Source organism: Protopterus annectens, chromosome 2.part2 (genome assembly GCF_019279795.1).
Source record: "Protopterus annectens isolate FY-2018-M chromosome 2.part2, PAN1.0, whole genome shotgun sequence".
Lineage (NCBI taxonomy): Eukaryota > Metazoa > Chordata > Ceratodontiformes > Protopteridae > Protopterus > Protopterus annectens.
Genome location: NC_056730.1, coordinates 157,364,505 through 157,387,320, shown reverse-complemented (window position 1 = coordinate 157,387,320; position 22,816 = coordinate 157,364,505). Strand labels below are relative to the sequence as shown.

Here is a 22,816-nt window from a genome sequence, read left to right as displayed (position 1 = left end):
GGAGAGGGGTGGGAATGGACAGGGTTATGGGTGATGTGAGTGGTGTGGCCTTAGTCCAGTTTTAGCCACAACACTAACTTGACTATATCTAATAAATTTTAAGTGGAAACAAGTAAATATGAGAACACTGAATATAATGAAAGTTTTCCTTTACCAATAAACGTTTCAGCTTGTCTTTCAGGAAGCAACAAACAAATGCATTTATTTTTTCTATCTTAGTTTTCTATGAAGGCAAGTGGATAACAGGGCAATAAAAGACAGAAAACTGGTTTCTTCAAGGCAAAAAAAGTAATGACTTCTGAAAGTATATAAGCAGTTTTCACATGTGGGGAGGGGAATAGAGATGAGCAATCTCAATTTTAGTTTAACTAGGGCCTGTGTCAGCAACTGTCAATTTGGCACAAATGTTCCCACTAAGAGGGTTAAAATCCATTATTTAAAGATGTGAATATTTGTATGTGCTTGCATTAAGTTAATAGGTCATGGGGGTGTTCTGGGGTGTTTTTTGTTTGTTTGAGGGCTTTTATTAAAACAAAGTCTTATAAAATGTGTCATAGATTCCAATGTTGATAAAAAAAACTGTATAAAGGGTTAACCTGCCAAACATTATTGGGTGCATGTATTACAAAAGTTGTAATTAGACATTTAAAAAAGCTGCCATATTATAATAGGTAGGAACAATTATTTCTTTCCATATTACCTTGCAATGTGAATGGTCTCCCAGGTACAAACAAAAAGGAAAAAAATAATTATATTAAAAAATGCAGAGTGCACATAGCAATATTAAGGAGACACATTTGGAAAGAAGCAAGTGAATTTGATAAAGAAAAGATTTCAGGATGGATATTCTGAAGAATATCAGGGGAAAGGAAAAGAAGAGTACTTATATTAATTTGCTAAAGGAGCTCCAGTAGAGACAGAAGACAAAATAAAAGATAGTTTAAGATAAAATGATCAATTTCTAGTAGCAAAGGACTTCTGACAAAGGATGAGGGATTACACTGGCATGTATTTATATCCCACCTAAAACATCTATTTTAGAGTCTAAAAAATTTGTGTGTGGGGGGGGGGGGGTAATTAGTTTTCAGCATTAAACGTTCCTTATAGATGGGAACTGGAATTTGATTTGCAACAATGAAGAATTGTCTGAGGGGCTAGAAGGGAAAATAAAATAAGAGAGTAAATTTCTGAAGACATTTATGAAAATGTTTGGTATACTAGACAAGAATTCTGTAGCAGGAACTTGGACAGAATTTACATATTATTACCTAAGCTACAACAAATGGACTAGACTTGACAGAAAAGTTATTTCACAGGAACATGTCCATTTAATTGAGAACTTTGATATACATCCAATAAATATTTTAGACCATGTGCCAATAATTACTAAGGTAAAAATGTAGGGTAATGAAGTAAAGATGAGACACTGATGCTTCCCCACCTACCTGTTAAAAAGAGAGGAATTTAAGGAATGGGTAGTGGAGATTATCCACAAACTATTATGGAAGATAGAAAGCACTGCGAAAGTTATACCTAGTGAGTGGGATAAAATGAAAGTGGAATTTAAAAATGGTAGAAATAAAAGTTAAGTAGTAATAAGAATTATTTAGAGTGGCTGACAGACGTTAAATTATTACAAATAAGGGAATCTAATAAAGCAAGAGGCGGTACAACTGTAGAGTGCTAAACAGAAAATAAGAGATTACCTGGATAATATGCATGAGTTTAGAAAGATTGCTGCTAAGCAACTATTTTTGATAACAACCCCAAAGACCTAGGAGGCAACAAAGTAGAAAGGCTTGTTGCCAAACATAGGGAGCCTATAACAAGAAAAAAATAACCAGAGATTGTGTAGAGATGGTTCAGAAAATGTATGAAATTTTGTATAAAGCAATAAAATTGGGAAATCAAGAAAAAGTACAAATGGAAACATTTATGGAAGACTTAAATATGCCAAGGTTAGAAGTAGATGAGGCTCAACAACTAATAATTAAGACAGAGGAGAGGAGATAAAAATGGCAATGTATAACCAATCTACAGAGAAGTCCCCAGGAAAAGATGGTATTCCAGTGGAAGTTTGGAAGTTAGGAGGGAAGAAAGTGATAAAGATCTGGAAGGTTTTCTTTCACAGTATTTTAAAAGGAGGGGAGGCACCAACATCCTGGAAAAAAAGCTGTGGCTCTGATACATAATGACAATAAAAACCCATCTGATCCTATTTCATATATGCTCATTTCAATTCTAAACCATGATTATAAAGTATTTATGTCTGGAACAGCTAAAAGAATGGCAAAGGTGATGCCAAAATTGATAGATATGGGACAATGTGATTTTGTGGAAGGCAGGCAAACATTTGACAACATTAATAGAAAAATGATGATCCAGAGGAAGCAGAATGTAAGAAAATATCACTGTTATTGGTGGGTCTTGATGCAGAGTAAGCTTGGATTTCATGAGTGGGCAAGGGAAGCATTGGCATTTCGTGATATAATAAGAAGGTTAATTAGAAGGATATATGAGAGATCAGAGGCAAAAATCAGTATAGGAGGGTTCTTCTCTGAGAAGCTGTGTCTGAAAAAAGGAACTAGGCAGAGGTGTCCTCTCTTCTCCTTTATTACTTGTGTTATATTTAGAACCACTGGTAAAGAAAATATGGGAAATCAGAAATGCAAGGTATATAATTGGTATGCTGTTCAAGAAGATCTGGCTTTATTTGCAGATGATAGTTTTTATCTAATGGTACCAGAAAAGGACAACTCAGTGTTGTGGAATACTCTGAAACATTTCCAGTTTTTTGAGGGGATATAAAATTAATGAAAGTAAGACAAAGGCTACTGCTATAAATTAAGTACCCACACATGAATTGGTCCAGCAATACTCATATTTAAGGGGACATGATAAAATTAAGTATTAAGGAGTATGGATTAAAAAGAATTTGGTTATGGCAGCTAAGGATATGTGGGACGAGACTAATCAAAAGACAATACAAAACCTGAGAAACTGGAAACATTTGCTTATGGATATGGATAGCAAGATACAAGAAGTAAAAATATTTTAAGTCACTTAAGTTTTATACATATTTTTATTAACCAGAGGAGAAGTTGTGAACAGAAATTAAGAGTTGAAGGATTTTATTTGAAACGGGAAAGAGGGCAAGAGTCAAGTGGGATAAGCTGATCCTCCCAACAGAACAAAGAGGCTTAGGATTACCTGACTTGAAGGGATATTTTAGAGTTACACAGTTAAGTCTATTATACATAACAGAGACAGAAAGCTACAATTCAAAGTGAAAATCTATGACAATGAAGCTAGGGAGTAATTCAAGAAATAAAGAAAGAATGGGTTTTTGGACACACATACTTGAGAACAACAACGGTCGTACAGAATAATACATTCATAAAGCAGCAGAAAGTATACCAGGAAATAAGCCAAGACGGGAATGGAGAAAGGAGATTCTGCTGATAGGGATGACTGCAATTAGAGGTGTAGAGAATAGACAAGAGCGGGCTGGAATTCACTGGAGGAAGCTGGCAAACTGGGAACAAAGAATTAAAAAAGGAAAGGTAATAGAATGGGAATAGGCCAAAAAGACATTTGGATTGCAGGCTGGTGACTGCCATCCCTATCAGGGATTAAAATCAGAGTATAGACAGTGAGAAAGGGATAGGGGAATCAAAACATTAAAGATGTACACTGGTTGAGTTTTTAACTGAATCTAGAAAAAAAACTGCTGTTAACAAAAGAGATAATTAGTAGGGCTTAAAAATATACCTATAGGAATCAATCAGAAGAGGTCAGAAAAGATTGGGAAGAGAGATTAAATAAGCAATTCACACAGAAACAATGGCAGGACATATGTATGGCTCCCAAATATGCAACAAAGTATAGAAGATTAGGATTTTTGCCTGGAAGGGTTTGCATCAATATTTTTATACCCCCAGACAGACTCCAAAGAATTTTTCCTCAGGATGATAGCAAATGTTGGAGGTGTGATGAGGAAGAAACGGGTAACTGGGAACATATGCTTTGTGATTGTAATGAGTTGGAAGACTTTAAAAATACCCAGCAGAGTACTCTGTCGAGCATACTGGGTGAGCAAATGAGTGCAACTAAGGAAAACTGTTTTTTTTTGAGCTGGGAAATAGGATCTGAATTGCCTTGACGCCTTAAGTTTAATTCTAATATCTGCTAAAAAAGCAATGACTAGAAAAAAGAAATCAAAATCTAAGATGACTATACTTGAAGCAGTGAATATTCTAACAGACAAAATAACAAGATGTTGGATCTTTAAAAAAGGGTAAGAGTAAATGGCGTACAAAAAATGGAATTTGTGGGAACAATACATGCAGAAAAATGATGTGGAGGAGGACTGAAGTTTAAAAGAAGGCAGAGACTGAATTAATTTATGTAATGCTGCCTATTTTATAGGATATGTGATGTATAATGTTTGTAAAACTGAACTTAATATGGTTTGACTAGTTCTATATCAATGTAAGTTTGCCTGTGTCACAAGTGATAATTCAATAGAGATGTTTCAAAACAGGCAGTTTCTTAGCATGGTGTAAAACTCCGCACAACTTTCCTCTCACACAAGCAATCTCCAACAAAAACATCTCCTCCTCCTCTTTCCTACTCAATGGAAGCACTCTCAAAGGATGTATGTTCTTCTTCCTCTTATTTTATTTATTTTTATTTATTTTACATTTGTTTACCGGGAAAGTCCAACTGGACACAGGTCCATTTTCAGCGGAATCCCGGGGAGAAAAGCACCACAATATAATACAGTACATGAGAAAAAAAAATAGAGCATACTTACAGCAAACATACACAATATGTTAGAGATTAACAATTCTTATAGTAGACAATCATTGTGGTACATAATAACTTAAAACAGCATTAGTATTATTTTTACAGATATAAGTTTTGTCAAGTAAATATCAACAGGTTCACAAGCTTTCAGGGGAACTGTTTATACTTAGCTATACACAGAAACATTCTCTTAGTTTGGGTTAGCCTGGTGAGTGGCATGAATATAGCCAGTCACTTAAATAGTGGGTTTTCAGGAGTTTTTTTGAAATGAATAAAGGATGTGGTAGAAGTTATTTGGCTTAGTAGTGTTTTCCAGGTTTTAGCAATGATGTTGGCAAAGAGATTTACCGGCATCATTTCTATGCTCGATGACAGTTATGAGGTTCTGGTTACTGGATCTTAAGGCTCTAGAAGGAATGTGGGGCTGAATTAGATGCTGAAGTGCTGGGGTTTTCTCAGGAAGGTAGTACAGTTTGTGTGCTATAGAGAGTTGATTATGAGGCAACTCAAGCCAGTTAAGCTGCTTAAGGGATAGACAGTAATGAGACCTAGATGAGGCTACAGTAGCAAACTTAGCAATTTTGTTGTAGCAAGATTCCATTTTATTTAGATCGGTTTGGCACAGATTAGTCAAGATGGGAGAGGCATAGAGGAGGGTGGATAGAAGATGAGTCCTTGCGATGGTTGCTTTGGTGTGCTTAGGCATAAACTGTTTGTTCCTGTAGAGGAGTCCATGTTTTTCATTAACTCTCTTGATGGTTTGTGCTATGTGGATGTCGAACGTCAGATTATTGTCTATTTCTACACCTAGCAGTTTAGTGTGTGTGGGTGGACTAATTTGAATGTTTTCATTACATGAGATGGTGAAATAACTATTTAGGGGAGGAGATCTGCCTGGGCTGAAAATAATTTGTTTTTTTTTGGAATTAAGAAGTAGTTTGATGTTAACGAACCAAGTTTCGGCTAGGGTAAAGTTATTTTGGGTTAGGGTTTGTAGTTCACTTAGGGTGGGGGCAGCACATATAAGGGTGGTGTCAACTGCGTATTGTACTACTGAGGCAGTGGGTGAGGATGAAGAGATCTAGTTAGTAAATAAAGAGAACAGCAAAGGGCCAAGGATGGATCCTTGAGGGACTCCTATGGTCCCTGCCATAGGACTGCTTGCTGACGGCCAGATAAGTAGCTGCTGAACCACGATACTGAGGGGGGACTTACATTTAGGGTACACAGAGTTTCAAGAAGCATACTGTGATTTACCATGTCAAAGGCTTTTGATAAGTCTAAGAATATGGAAGAAACAAATAGACCCTTGTTTCTATGGTGGTTAACTATACTGGTGAATGATAGCAATGTTGTGGTGGTGCTATGGGAAGGTCTAAAGCCATACTGGGATATGGAGAGTAGGTTGTTATTTTGGAGGTACTCCATTAGTGGATTATGAACAACTCTTTCTAATATTTTGGATAAAGGTGATAGGATTGCTATTGGGTGATAGCTGGTGAGCTCTTATCAAAATCCTGAAGCTATACCTCAACCAAACTTTCATGCAGAGTCATCCCAATTGCAGGCAACCTGGTATTGCAATCATTTTAACTTGCTTATGACTGCATCTTCTAAGTGTATAACTCAAGGAACATTTTTCCTGAAACATCAGAAACCTTACTGAAGCCTAGCAATTACCTCTTGCTGACAACAAGAATAAATCTATTGTGTTCCCTGTCAATCAGGCACATGGGAACTAGGCTGAAAAATAAGCAGCTGGGTTGAGGCTGTAATGGTGTGACCATCATAAACATCTGAGAAATATGTTTGCAAAAACTACTGGGATACTGTAGTAGTAATTTACTAATGCTGGTGACCTTGCTCAAGTCTATCTTCTAACAGTGTTAGAAATACAAACTTCCTTTTCTTGCGAAAATGTCTGCCTTGTAAATGTTAGTTACACAAGTATTTACGTTACCAGACTTGTACTCATCAATGGTCAGCATCCCCCAAGTCACAACTACAGAAATGAATGCTGCATTTTTAGACACTACAATACCCAGAATCACCGGGTGTGAAATTTTAATCCGTGTAATTAAAGGTGGCTTGAGCCTCCATGATCCCACCTCTGAGGCCACCTTACACTAATTATTACAGGCAAGCCCACACTCTTAACTTACATGTGAGAATCGGCGCAGCTTGCATTAATTTCAAAATCACCGTCAAATGCATTGGGTTTTGTCCCTAGAATCACAGTGGATCTGGGTGTCTGGACCACAGACTGGCCAAAATGCTGCAGCACATCACATCTATTTGCACAGATGCTTGGTGGCTGGATTGAATCTGGCATACTACTATCATAGACAAAAGACCCATATTCTAGCTAAAATGGTTTAAGAAAGGCCTTCTCTACTGAAAGGATTGAGCCCTATTATCAGGCAGTACCTTTCCTTCAGAAAACACTAGTAAGGCTAAAATTGGCAACTACACATGGCATTGTTAATAACTCAACCAACTATACATTTTTTGTAAATCTAATGGCCTCCTTGAGTTAATGAAGGCTGGTATCTACACACTCTCCCAGAACACACTTCAGCTGAAAAAACGATCAGTCTCCCAGCATGATAAACATTGGCCTTGCAGATTTTAGAGTCAAGTGAGAAACGAGGATTTAAGATCCCCTCTATGACATGGATTGGCAAAAATGTTTTACTGATATGGTGGTCCTAACATTCACCACAATTAAACAGCAGCCTATATGGCAATTCTAACCTTCCAGTTCTAAAACCATTAATGCAGTTGCTGTTTATTATTGAACATGTATTGTGATGGGGATATTTTATCAAGTGAAGCTTTTGCTAAGTGGAGAAATTATTGGATTCTGCTTTATCAACAGTAAGGTAAATAAAGTAGTGAGCAATGCAGAAAGTTTTGTGTTTTTTATTAATGTTTTGGCATTGACAGTTTGTGTGTTTGTTCAAGTGTTTGAAGGTAAGGGTTAGGGAAGGGGACAGATGCATCTCATCATAAATGATCAAGCCTTAAACAAATAAAATACATTGCCTTAATTACATTTTGTCTGGCCACAACTCCTCAAAATGGCAAGTTTTTAAGTTTTCTTCCACAAAAACAAATTCTGCCAGGGCATAGTTGGGGGGCTGCCTCATCACACATTCCTAACTTATATAAACAAACACCAGGTCAAGCGACAGTGGGGAAAGAGGAGAAAACTTTACATTTAAAAACAATGTTTCCATGAAATAAGTACAAAACAAGTTGTAACCTGACAAATTAATAGGTTTTCATAAAATACAGCTGACTTTAGGACACACAGGGATGAAGCCAAGACTGTGATCAATACAACTAAGAAATGACTAATGACCCAGGCAGTGGGGGATCCAAAAACACAGGGTGGGAGTGATGTATCTATGCCAACTCGATTATACGTGGGAGGGATAGTAGTCTGGCCTACTGCAGTACTGACTACTACTGGAGAAAGAAAACTTTTGCTACGCAGTGTATTGGCCTGAGACATACACCAGGCATTGTCAAGCTTTGTCCACATAGCATTCATGAGAAGTATGCATGAATGTGCACATTCTGAGGGGAAGGCAAAGAGATCCCTTAACAAGCATACATATCGGCCTCCAATGGAGGAATTAGGTTGAAATACAAAAAAATACAGTGATGGCTACGAGTGACAGTCTCCTGCAATCAGCCCCCAATTCATGAGAATCTATGAGAATGAAAATGGCCTGACTGTTCATGAACTATAACAGATTGTTAACAGGACCAGCATCTACATCTTGTATATGTAAATGCTGCAAATGGTATAGAAATGTCACTCTTATACACTAACTGGTTTGTTTGTTTGTGTCTTTCGGCTTTTCCCGGTTTAAAAAAAAAAAAAAGACACCACAATACTCCTTCACAGGACTGTAACAGTAGGTTTATAGGTGTTTACTAGGCTAACAATCACAAGGGCCTTTTTAAGACTAGCCATGCATCCCAAATCTCTGACAAATTCTGATACCCTTGATAAGTGTAAGCATGGACCTGGGAAATTAATTATTTACAGGTTACCTGTGTCCAGTAGAGAGACAGGTGCCAAACCAGGGATGATTTTCTGGTTTCCCATCCAATTGACCAATCTGTACTTGAATTGGGTTAGCAAGAAACTCTGCTTCACATGGATGGGGAGCCTGTTCCACATATGCGGTAGTCTCTGGGATACATACCCATCTCTCCAGCAGGTCCTATTTATATCACAGGCAAGGTTCAAGTCTTTGGAACAGGTAATTCTGGTGCTGTTTATTTTGTGGAAATGCAGGAAGCCCATCAGAGTGGGGTCTCACAATGCCCTGTATGCCAGCCATAGATCTCCTCTCAAAAGCCTGTAGGAGACCGAATACAGGGATAGCGCCTTGAGGCGGTCTGCATAGGATATTTTACTTACATCCTGTATTCTTTTAGTGAGAAACCTCTGTGGACATTTCAATTGTTGGATATGCCTGGTTAGGTACATACCAAAGGGGGCACTGTACTCAATGACAGGACTGACAAATGCCAAATACAGTGGAACAATGACTTCCTTGGACTTAGATGCCATACCTTTGTTTATAAGCTGCACAACTTGATTTGATTTCCTCATCAATGGAGACACATGATGAGCAAAGGCTAGATTACTATCTGTGTGTTTCCCTAAGTCTCTGTCTACTGAACATACTCCAAGTGGTGTGTTGTCAACATGTTGGTTACCAGGGATGAATGACTTTCCAAAGGATACTATTATGCACTTCTTGGCATGGCATTTAGTTTTAGTCCATGGCTCTGACACCAGTTTTTTGTCTGTGTCAGCCCCTCCTGGAGAACATTTGAGTCAGTGTGAGATTCAAGGACAGCTCCTAATTTGCAATCATCTGCAAATTTAGTCAGCCAGAGACCACTGACATTGGCCTTGACGTCTGAGAAGTAAATGCCAAAAAGGAGCGGTCCAAGGACTGATCTCTGAGGGGATTCCACTTATGACTGGCTACTTTGTAGAGGTGGACTCCCCAATTCTAACTTCTTGGGTCCTATCTGTGAGCCAGATGGCTATCCACCGGGTGACATACGGGTTTGTACTTAACCTTTTGAGTTTGTCAAAAATGCTCAAGTGGGGAATTGTATCAAATGCCTTGGGTCAGGTCAAGGTAGGCTGTGTGAACAATTCTGACCACATCCATTGCTTTGGTGACCTTCTCAAAGAAGTCCACCAGGTTGAGTAGGCATGATCTGCCCTTGACGAAACCAAACTGAGTTGGGTATAGTGTCTGGAGGTTTTCTGTATTTCTACTGATCATCTACATGATAATTCTTTCTGTGGCTTTACATATAGATGACATGTGAGCCTTATGGGACTGTAGTTGCCAGGGTCTGTAGATGGCCCACCTTTGAGCAGAAGGATGACTGTTGCCTTTCTCCATTCATTTGGCACAAAACCTGTTTGGAGGCTACAGATAAACAGTAATTCCAGAGGCCCTGATAGGTCATGTTTCATGCTACTTAGAAGAAATCCTGGGATATATCTGGACACACTGTAGCAGTATTACTGGTCTTAGAGAGAGCATTAAGGACCTGGAGTTGCATTTAATATTTCCTGAGGGAAGGTTGAGGGGGACAGGGGCAAATTTGGAGTTGAATTTATTAGCCAAGAGGTTTGCTATGTCTTTTGGCTCAGAATAGGTGGCTCCATTTACAATGGGCTCTGCACACAATTCTGTACTGCCTTTGAGGTTACGGACATAGCTAAAGAATGCTCTGTGGTTGTCCTTGGCCTGTGAGGCCAAACTTCCCTCAAATGTGGCTTTGGTAGACTGTCATCTCAGTTGTTTAGTTTGATGAGAGTGTTTTTATCCTGCTGGATGCTGCAACTCTTAATTTTTGCCATGATTTTCTTCCTCCTGTTATACAGCTTATTGATTTTGTGATTCAACACGGGTGGCTTGTTTTTTGAGTTAGTTCTGTACTTCTTCCTGGTGGGTACAGTTGCCTCTATGCAGCTATTAACATATTTGCACAGGGTTTCTGTGAACAGTTCTGCATAGGCAGCAGTGTTCTCAGGGTTTATGGGTCTTGAAATTTTGTCAGGTTCTTACTTAACAGCAGGAGGCTATAGCCTTAAAATAGTTCCTGAATATTCCAGGTTTAGCTGGGGGTCCACGTTTTATTTTTACTTCAAAGGTGGCCATCTACAAAGGCAAACCAGCTAAAAAAAGAAATACTACAATTTTTAAAATGCAATCAGATGCACAAAAAGCAAGTAAGAATCCACATTACCTGATATTCACAAACTATTTTTAAATAGAAAACAAGAAAAAATGTAATATGGGAAGCAAAATGATGGCTGAAGTAAGGAATAAATTAAAGTGGCTGTAGAAAGATGACAAAATGGTGATGAGTAGGGGAAGAGAGTGTTAATGCTGAAGCATTAAGTGTATAACTAAGATGCAACAAAGATGACAAACACGGCAGCTGGAGACGGGGAAAGGAACAAACAACAATGCTTTAAAATTCAAATGATGCGACAGAGGAATGCATGTATTACAAAGTATGATCTAGGACTAATTTACCTAAAATAAAGTCAACTTTACCTGCATATTAACCCTCTCAATGACGCATGAGATAACATGCAGAACATGCATCTTCGTGTCACATTCCATAACTTGCTGTAACAGCTGGAAGAGCAGACTGAAGATGGATTCCAGATACTAAAAGTCAAACAACAAATGATTAGGAAATTTCACACCTGACATTCCAAAAACATGCCCATAACACAAAATAGGCCTTTAAAAACACAACAGTTAACTTTATTCCAGCAAAAAACACTAATTTCACAAGCAAACGTACCTGTTATTTCAAAATACTAAATGCCGTCCTTTACCACATTAACTATTCTATTTTAAAAATAATTTCCAACCACATCTGAAGAAATAGATTTAACAAGGCATTCTCTGTTACAAATGGAGGCACGCACATTTCTAATTGAGCTCTAGCTTGGGGTACCTACGGTATGAACAGTCGAGTATGTAAGCAGAATTCACAGAATTGTTTTTAACTGAAATACAATTAAGTGATATGTGTGAGTGTTTGAGAAAGAGAAAAAAACCTGGGTACAGTACTATGCAGAAAATTCCTTTCACTTGATTACAGCTGAAAATGAAAATGTGGTCAAAAATGAGTAGGAAAAGGGGGCTGCAATTTATGTGTGAAAGCAAATGGCCATTACTGTCACTTGATTAATGTTACGTGATCATCATATGGGGACATCAGACACAGTACATGAGGAATAAGGTAAAATAGTACTGTGTACAACTTCTCCATTGCAGAAATGGCCTCTGAAAAGGGAAACTTTTTCAGTATCAGTTTATTCTTACATTCATTCATTGCATTGACTGAAACTCTGACAAATGTCACAGGGAGGTTGCACCGAAAGATGGTGCACCCCTAAACAATATACACAATCATCATCAGAATCACTATTAGGTAACTTCCCATTACATGAAGTACAATGCTTACACCCCAGAGGTACCTTTCTTATCCGACATTTTGACAGAGAGACACCACTGGCAAACACTTTAAAGACAAAATGTAACAAGTCTGTTCTAGTAAGTCAAACACAGTTAAAATAAAACACACAGTCATATAGCTATATCGATATATATATATATATATATATATATATATATATATCGATTTATATATATATATATATATATATATATATATATATATATATATATATATGTGTGTGTGTGTGTGTGTATATAAAAACAGAAACTTCCTACTGAAAAAACACCGAAAGGCTAGGAAAGGAAAGAGAAATACCAGCTATGTATTGAAGGAATACCACAAGGGTAAGGACAGAGAGGGCCGTACCAACAATGGTACTTGAAAGTTTACCACGGGTAGAACAAGAAGAAAAGATCAACGTCTGACGGTAGAAAAAACACTAGAAAGACTACTCACTCACTAAAGGAAGAAATATCAAGTTTTTCACACAAAATATCAAATAAGCTTCCACTTAGCTGAGAGCTTGGCTGAAACGCGGCTTTACAGCTATGTGGCAAACGAGATCTGAGGTAACAGGGAGAAGGGCATTCTGGGTAGAAGCTTAGCTCAAGAGTTTTTGGCCGGCGCCAGCTTGGTAAAAGGCCGATTTGGTTCCGAGGGCTTGGAACCGAACCCCATCAGTGATGAATGGAAAGAAGATTAACAACATCAGATCAATGCTTAAGGATTTATTTAAAACCTGAATAATTGTACATTCCATCTCATTAACTGACTTCATATGTGAAGATGGAACATTATTATGAATCCATAATGTTACTCCCACACTCCTGGAGTTCTGTCTGAGCCATTCATATTTTGTGCAATTTGGAATCTGTAGTGCTAACATGATCCAAGATTCCACAATTACTATTACTGTGTAGTTATATTCAGTAAAATGTTATGTACTCAACATAATATTCCATCTGTGTTGCCCATTTTCATTCTTCCTCAACCAATAGTTTCAGTTCCCATCTTCTGAACCAACTCTGCCGCTACAATAGCTCGTAAGAACCAAACGCACTCGAGCTGTTCCCTTACCTACAATGCACCCATTTCAAATTACCTCAGCCCAAGTTTGCTGACAGGAACAGACAAATGCTTTCATGGAGACTACATCTGGAACTGCAAAATTATACCAAAAAAAGGTAATAATCCATCTATCACCCATTTTTTCCAGAAATCAAGGATAGGGAGTCGGATGGTGGGGAGATGAGGATGAATGAAAATGGACAACACAGATGGAAAGTTATAATAAGTACATAACTTCTTTACCTGATGTTGTCAATTTTCATTCTATCCTCAACCTGTGGGACAGAGTGCCCAGCTACCTTATATCCTGGGTGGACTTAAGGATGTTCCTAACCATCACTGAGCTGAATGATGCTCTACTGCTGGAGACCAGAACCAATTTGGAATGAGTAATATAGGTATGGGGAGTAGTCCAATTTGCCACTGCACAAATATCCATGGAAGCTCTAGACTGGAATACAGCTGATGTTGCTACGGCCCTGGTTGAATGGGCTTGCAAGGGTTGACAAGGACATACACAATCAGTGAGCTATCTGGCTAAGGTCACTTTAGATTTTCCCAGTCTGGTATGCGAGAAACCAACTGGTCCGAATTCCTGAAACATTTGCTAGTGTGTGTAAAGGTGAAAGACTTGATTTGGCAAGGTGTGCGAAAGTTGTTGGTTATGGAAGTGAAGAAATTAGTTGTGCTTTCATGTTATTCAGCTGTAAGAAGCTACGACTTGTTATTTTATGTGGTCAAGAGGCATGTCCAGTCATTATTAGAGCTCAAAAACTCTGAAAATGGGACTGCTTTCATTTAATAAGGAATTTAATAGACCACTACTCTAATTTTACCTAACACATTTTTCTCTCAATACTGATCTTTTCCAAGACAAAACAAGGCAAACTTCCAGTTGTGTACTCCATGAAGTTAGACCCAGAAGTCATTCCACTTGTCAAGCCAGCACGGAAAGTTCCAATAGCCATGCAGGGCAGAGTCAAGGCACAGTTAGATAAAATGGTATGACAAGGTGTAATTTGTTCAGTTGATGTTCCAACTGAATGGGTATCTTCCATGGCAGTAGCTCATAAGAAAAGCTCAGATGACATAAGAATATGTATTGACCCATGAAATTTAAACAAAGCATTAAAAAGACCTCATCATCCAATGTGCATAGTTGAAGTTGCAGCCTCAGTGCCAAATGCCGTTATTTTTTCTTAGATGTGAAGAGTTAATTTTGGCAAATTCAGCTTGACAGAAAATCTTCATTGCTCACTACTTTCCAGTACTGTATTTGGCAGGTACAGATTTTTGAAAATGCCACTTGGGATAAATTCTGCAAGTGAAGTCTTTCAGCGTGCAATACAGAAAGTTTTTTCTGGGTATCCTTGTGCTGTCATAGTAGACCACATACTGGTAGGAGGTCATGATGAAGCAGAACATGGCAGAAACCTCAGAAAAGTTCTAGAAATGGCACGTTATGTGAATCTAAGTTCAACCCAAAGAAATGCAAATTCAGGCTACATGAAGTTTCTTATGTTGGTCAGTTATTTACAAGTACAGGCTTACGACAAGACACTTCAAAGCAAACAGCCATTCTCGAGATGCCAGCTCCAGACAACGTACTAGCGCCTGCAATGTTTTCTTGGCATGGTCAACTACCTAGGCAAGTTCATTCTAGACTTGAACCAACTTACAGCACCACTCAGTTCTTGGTTAGAGCAACAACAAAGAGCATTTGATGTCCTGCAACAGATAATTGCTAGCCCTCCAACACTTAGATACTATGATGTTTGCAAACCAGTTACATTTCCTGTGATGCTTTGAAATTTGGTCTTGGTGCAGTCATTCTACAAGAGGATCAACCTGTTGCCTATGCATCGAGAACTCCTACACAAACTGAGATGCAGTATGCCCAGACTGAGAAAGAGCTTTTGGCAATTGTGTTTGCATATTCGAAGTTCCATGATTATGTTTATGGTAGACCTATCCATATCAAAACAGATAACCAGCCATTAGTCACAATCTTGAGAAAGCCAATGCATTCAGATCCAGCCCGTCTGCAACATATGATGCTGAGAATGCAAAAGTAAAACTTCAATCCTGTCTACAAGAAAGGTAAACTTCCTTATCTTGGTGATACATTATCCAAATCACCCATAAATACCAGTGAACAAATTGAAAACTCAGGTTCTCACTCGATTGATGATTCTGAAGCCATGGAAGGGAGTAATTTTTCTTTCACATGTCTTGATGAGGTGAGAGAACACAAAGCTATGGATCCAGTTTTACAAAGGCTCAACCACTTTATCAAGGATGGCTATCAAAGCAATCTAGTTTACCTCAACAAGTGCAACCTTATTTTCCTTAAAGAGATGAGATTTTGTCTGACAAAGGTATCATTATGAAAGGTCCACAAGTAATTGTTCCAAAGTCCTTGCAACCAGAGTATATTACTAATTTGCATCGTGGTCACCCAGGAACCAAATCTACCAAAAGAAGGCTGAGAGGACATGTACTTTGCCTTCTACATCACAAGACATTGAGACAGCACTTTTATCTTGTTCTGTGTGTAATAGTACAAAGCCAAATCAACAGTAAGAAACACTTCAGCTTAACCAGATTCCAGAACTACCTTGGTCGACAGTAGCCTCAGACATTTTCGAGTGGAATAGTCAACATTACTTGGTGTAAGCAGTCTCTTACTCCAATTGGTTCAAGATTGACTTACTTCCTAACCTAGGATCTAGTACAGTCATTACCAAGATGAAGCATCACTTTGCTGTACATGGATCTCCACACAAAGCTATTTCTGACAATGGCACACAGTTTACAAGCCAACAGTTCAAAATATTTGTTGAAGAATGGGATTTCACTCATGTCACAAGTAGTCCAGAGTATCCGCAGTCAAATGGTTTGGCAGAATGTGCAGTTCAAAGTGCAAAGCAGTTACTTGAGAAGTCAAAGTGAGACAATAGTGACGTTTTCCTAAATCTCTTAAATCTCAGAAATGTTACTCGTGACAAACATCTTAGTTCACCTTCTCAGAAACTTCTGTCTAGACAAACCAGAACCACATTACCAATCAGTAGTCAATTGTTGGTTCCATGTGTCAAGAATAACAGATCAGTAAAAGCCGATCTGTTAAAGAAACGCCTATCCCAGAAGTCTTACTATGATAAGACCAGTAAACCATGCAATCCATTACGAGGGGAAGAGGTGGTAAGGATGCAAATGTTCAAATATTATGATCGAATTGGTGTCGTGAAGCATATTGGTCGAGAGCTGAAATCAAACACTAAAGAATCAGAAGGAGCAATCTTCAGGCAGAATCTGAAACATTTGAGACCAGTGTCTGAGCCTATACCACAGCAAATAGCCTGTGAGAAAGACTATCTCAGAGTGAGTTGTCCGATGTTCCAATTCAAGAAGTTCCAGAGGACATTCCTGTTCCCGTGATGAATCCAGAAATTCCAGACCCAAGTTGTGCACCAGACTGTCCCTGTTGCTCAATTTAGTCCCAACCATTATGTTAAGAAATATGGTTGAATCTCTAAACCTTGCAGTAGATATGAAGCAACTTGGACATGAACATTGTGTTTCGTTTGCAATGTATGCAGTAATGCATGTCTTGCTCTAACATTGTTTTGCGTAAAGAGCAATCATTTTAAGAGGGAGGAAGTAGATCAATGAGTGTGTATATATATCTTTAAGAAGCTATCCAAGGGTTTGCACATGTGTATAAATACTGAGCACGTGCAAGTCAGACTGCCATTTTGTAGTTAGCTGTTGAGATGTGAACATGTATGTATGTAAGCTCTGTTAACTAGTTCATTCATGTTTAGCAATGCACTGCTAACCATCCTGATGTGTTTGTGTGTGTGTGTGTATATATATATATATATATATATATATATATATATATATATATATATCTATATTAATATTAAAAGCATCTAAGCGAAATCAAGCCTTCTCATTATTTGTACTAGAGATGAACAAGCGACACAAAGTTTGTGAGAAGCAAATGAGGAGTCTTGAAAGCCAATGTGAAAGTTGGATATAACTGCTAATTGGACTCTGATCATGGAAGCCAAAACCCAGTCATTGAAAAGCGTAGCTAAAAACTTAAGAATATCATGAATCGGAGCCTAAAAGGTTTAATGTTATTCTGGAGTGCCCAATGTGCAAATCTCTTCCATTTACTAAAGTAAGGTTTTTGAGTAGAAGGTTTATGAGAAAACAACAGTATGTGTCGGACAGGGGAAGAGAGCATAGGTTGTCTGGTAACTAACAGAACTGCAGAAGCCAAGTTGTCAGCTTGAAATTTGTAATTCCCGATGAACCATGCCTGTCGGGTGGCACAGGAGATATGGACTTGGATCCAGAATTTAAGGATGTCGAATTAGGTGAGGCCAAAGGAAGGGGAACCAAATTTATCAAGGCCAATAAGGTGCAACAAGGATAACTGTACTCTTCAACCTAATTGCTTTCTGTAGGAACTTAATAGTACTGGAGGAAAGGCAAAAAGGAGACCGGGGGGGGGGGGGCAACCATGAAGAGCAGCATCCCTCGGTAACTCCCCCTGTGGGGGGATAAGAGCAAAATAGTTGCTGCTTTTGTTATTTAGGGGAGGGGCAAATAGGTCACAGCACGGCTGACCCCATCTTAGTAATATCCTTTCCAACACTTTTTAAATGAGGGACCACTCATGAGGGAAAAGTATGCACCTGCTCAGTTTGTCTGCCATCACATTGGTCTTTCCCAGAATGTGAGTTGCTATGAGAAAATGGTTGGATAACATTACCTACTGCCACACTCTGAAAGCTTCTCAACACAATGGTTAGGATCTTGTTCCTCTTTGTTTGTTGATGTACGCGTTTGTCCATTTGAAATGCAATAGTTCCCAAGGGGAGAGCATCCTGGAAGGCCTGCAATGCTAAAAGCTCTGCTCTCATCTCTAGGATGTTGATGTGCAAATTGGCCATTACTGGGGACAAAGTGCCTTGAACCATCCTCCCAAGACGATGCCCCCCAGCACCCTAAATGGAAAGAGTCCGTGGTGACTGTAGCCTTGGGCTGATGGGGAAAGAATGGAAGGCCCTGTAAAATTCAATCCAACTGAACCCACCATGCGAGATCTCATTTGCATACACAGGTGATTGCAATTGGCATTGACAATGGTTGATAAAGCATGGACCATTGTGTTGCAAGCAGCCGTTGTAAAATCCTCATGTGAAATCTGGCCAAGGGGATGAGTGTTACAGACACTGCCATGGATCCCAATACCTGAAGAAAAAGAAGTTATGTTTTACCATAACGTTCCATCAGTATTGTTGATCCTCGATCAGTCATTATGCATGGGTATCGGTTCCGAGCTAGGAACTGAGCCGGCCATTTTCCAAGCTCACATCAGCTTCAAACTCTTGAGCTAAACTCTTACCCAAAATCCCCCTCTCCCTGTTATCTCAGATTGAGTTTGCAAGTCAAAGACGGTAGAGGCTACCTCTGGTCAAATAACCTAAGAGAACCGGATGGTGAGATCCACTAGAAACCACAGGAGGGGGAAGAAGGGAGGGTCGTAATGACTGAACGAGGATCAATAATACAGATGGAACGTTATGGTAAGATATAACTTCTTTATCTGATATTGTTAATCCTCATTCATTCCTTACGCATGGGACAGAGTCCCCAGCTACCTCTATTCCTGGGAGGCTATCATGGAAGGACATTCCTGAGCACCATAGAACCAAAAGATGCTCTTCCCCTGGAGGCCAAATCCAGTGTGTAATGATTGAAGAAGGTATGAGGTGTAGCCCAAGTTGCAGCTGCACAGATGTTATGTAAAGAAGCTCTGGCATAGAAGGCAGCAGAAGTTGCCACCGACCTTGTTGAATGAGCTTTCATGGTAGTAGGCAACGAGATATTATGTTGTGTATAAATAAAGGTCACACAGTCCTTCAACCATCTGGCTAATGTGACCTTAGCAACAGCAGATCCTAATCTAGGTACAGAAAAGGCCAAAAATAACTGGTCAGATTTATGAAAAGGTTTAGTCCCGTTTAAGTAAAAACGGATTTGCTTGTGTATATCTAGGGTATGTAGGCAATACTCTCCTCTGTTTAATTGGGAAAGAAAACTGGCAATTCAATGGCTTGATTAATGGATATTTCAGAGATAACTTTAGGCAGAAATGACGGATTAGTTCTCAGAAACACTCTATTTCTATGAAAAATCAAGTATGGACTATTGATACATAAACTTTGAAGCTCAGAAATACGTCTGGCAGAAGTAATGGCGACCAAAAACAAGGTTTTCCATGGCAAATACTTGAGGTCGCAAGAAGAGGTTGGTTCGAAAGGTGACATTGTCAGAGCTTGTAGAACTCATGATAAATCCCATGGTTGAACAGGTTCTCTAAAAGGTGGCTTCATATAATTCACACCTTTTATGAAGGTCTTGCACAATTTATGGGACATAAGAGAGGAATCTTGGACACCCTCATGAAAATTAGAAATTGCAGCCAAATGAACTCTAATGGTAGATGCCGACAGATCCGATTGAAACAGGTCGGCCAGACAGTCTAGTATTATCGACACTGGTGCTGAAAAGGGGTCGACTTGTTTATCTTTCAGCCAAAAGGTAAATCTTTTCCACTTGCTCAGATAAGCAATTTTAGTAGAAGACTTATGAGAAGCAATGAGAATATCACGCACTGGTAAAGAAAGATCATTCTACCTGGCAATCAAGGGAATAGGAGTAGCCAAACCATGAGCTTCAGGCTGTTCAAGTTGGGATGAATCAGGTTCTGTGGATGTGAGATCAACTCCGGGGTTGGATGGAGAATCCATGGTCGATCTAGTAGGTGAGGCCAAAGGCAGGGGAACCAAATCTGTCGAGGCCAATATGGTGCTATGAGGATCACCTTGCTCTTCAACCGACGGGCTTTCTTCAGAAACTGGGGAATGAGGGGAAAGGGTGGAAATGCGTAAGATGACCCGAGGGCCAATCGTGGACTAGAGCATCCCTGGGTGACTGTCCCGGAGGGGGAATCAGGGCGAAGTATTTGCTGCATTTGTAGTTGGTCAGGGATGCAAAGAGGTTGCAGCAATGACGGCCCCAGCGGTGGAAGATCTCCGCCGCTATCAAGGGATTCAGGGACCACTTGTGAGGTTGAAGAATGCACCTGCTGAGTCTTCCTGCTATCACGTTCGAACTTCCAGGAATGTGCATTGCTAGAAGAAAATGGTTGGTAGCCATCGCCCATTGCCATATCCTCATGGCCTTTCGACAAAGGGGGTAAGATTTGGTTCCACCTTGCTTGTTGATGTACCAGACCACCGCCATGTTGTCTGATTGAATCGCAATTGTCCCAGACGGCAGCAGGGGATGGAATGCTTGCAACGCCAGAAGCACCTCCATCAGCTCTAGAACATTTATATGCAGATGGGCCTCCGGTTCGGACCAAGTGCCTTGGACTGTCTGTCCCTGACATAGCCCCCCCCCCCACCCCATCAGGGAGGCATCCGTGGTCACTGTGGCCTTGGGTTGATGGGGAGAGAAGGGGCGAGACCATTGTGAGAGAATGTGTGTCATCCACCAATTTAAATCCTGTTTGCACCTGTGGGTTACGTGAATCATGGCTGAAAGAGGATGCTGAAAAGGATACCATTGGGTAAGCAGTAGCTATTGTAGAAGCCTCATGTGAAACCTGGCCAGGGGAACAATGGTGATTGAGGCTGCCATGGAACCCAACAGCTGTAGAACCGAGTGAGCCGTGGATTTTTCCTTTGAAAGGATTGGAAGAAGTAGTTGTTTTATCCTTAGAATTCTGTGCTCTCGAATAGAAGCTCTGCAGTTTTTTTGTGTCCAAGATAACCCCTATGAATTCTGTTGATTGAGATGGGGTGAGATTGGATTTTTGCCAGTTTATGGTTAGGCCTAGCCTTTGAGCAGCGAGGAGAGAGTATGCCAGGGCTTTTTCCAGTAGATGTCTGGTGGGGGCACAAATGAGCCAGTCGTCCAGGTATGGAAACACCTGGAATCCATGAAGTCGCAAGTGAGCTGTGACAACTGCCATGCACTTTGTGAACACACTGGGGGCTGTATAGAGTCTGAAGGGCAGTACTCTGAACTGGTAGTGACTGGCTCCCGCACGGAAGCGCAGAAATCTTCTTGATGGCCTGTCCACCTTTATGTGGTAGTACACATCTTGAAGATCTATAGAGCACATTCAATTGTCTTTTTCCAAAAGCGGGAGGATAGACTGTATTGTGACCATCCGGAATTTTTGTACTCTCACAAACTTGTTCAATACACTGAGATCCAAAATTGGTCTCCAGTCGCCGGTTTTCTATGGCACCAAAAATAGTCTTGAGTAGAATCCGGATCCTATCTGGTCTGGAGGGACTATTTGGATGACCCTTTTTCTTACCAGCTTTTCTATCTCTAGTGTTGCTTCTTCCCTTTGACTAGGTGGAACGTCAGGAAGGTTTTTTGAAGGGACGGGACAAAGATCGAAGGGGATATGATAACCTCTGGTTATAATCCTTTGTACCCAAGAATCGGTGGTGATGGTTAGCCAGACAGAAGGGTACAAGGAGAAACATCCCCAACCACCTGCAGAGGAAAGAAGTTGGGCCGCTCTTCAGGAGCACTGGTAGGATTGACCAGGGAAAGAATCCCTGGAACCCTAGTTACGCAGACCCCTTCTGCCCCGAAAGGAGAGTCTTCCCTGTGAGTCTCCCCCTCTGCCTCTGGGGGAGAACTCAGCCTGTGTGTCATGGAAAGGACCCTGAGATTTCTTGAACCATATTTTCCTACTCTTTTGGTTTTGGGAGAAAGCACGTTGAGGGGAAGAATAACGGACACCAACGGCAGAAAGGTTCTTACCGTCCTGTTCACATCTGGCCAGTGTGCTTTTAACTTTGGGCCCAAACAACGAGGAGGCCTCAATGGGGACATTAAGAAAAGAAGACATGGGTTCTGCGAAGTTGCTCAAGCGCATCCAGGCATGTCATCTCAAGACCGCAGCTAAACCCACTGCTCTAGCTGCTCCTTCTGATGCGTGAGATATCAATCACATAGAGGAGTTAGATATAGAATCAATGGTGGCCATCTGAGAGACCACTTTGTCACGGACCTCATCAGACACGGCCAAGGTTTCAGAGAGCTCAGAAACCAGATCCCTCTGAAACCTGGTAAAATGTGCCATATAATTCAGGGACCTGATGGCAAAGGTCGCTGAAGCAAAGGTGCGCTTCCCTATCCTGTCCAGGGCCCAGGACTCTTTGTTAGGCGGATGGTCAGTTTGGCTTTCTTCTTCTGCCAGATCCTTTTTTGTTGCGGCCGCCACCACCAAAGCATCCAAAGGAAGACCTTTGGACCAATGGGGATCCGAAACAGGAGGGGACAAGATCTTATC

The 22,816-nt window shown here is 40.1% G+C and overlaps 1 protein-coding gene across 1 annotated transcript in view; it reads right to left on the bottom strand.

Moving 5' to 3' along the window:
* IPO11 (importin 11) overlaps positions 1-22,816 on the bottom strand; it is a gene marked incomplete in the record, with an annotated part of 3,749,854 nt that overhangs the window by 1,952,558 nt on the left and 1,774,480 nt on the right. Inside the window, 1 exon segment of the mRNA XM_044063824.1 lies at positions 11,424-11,540. Within this exon segment, the coding sequence (XP_043919759.1) occupies positions 11,424-11,540 (117 nt within the window).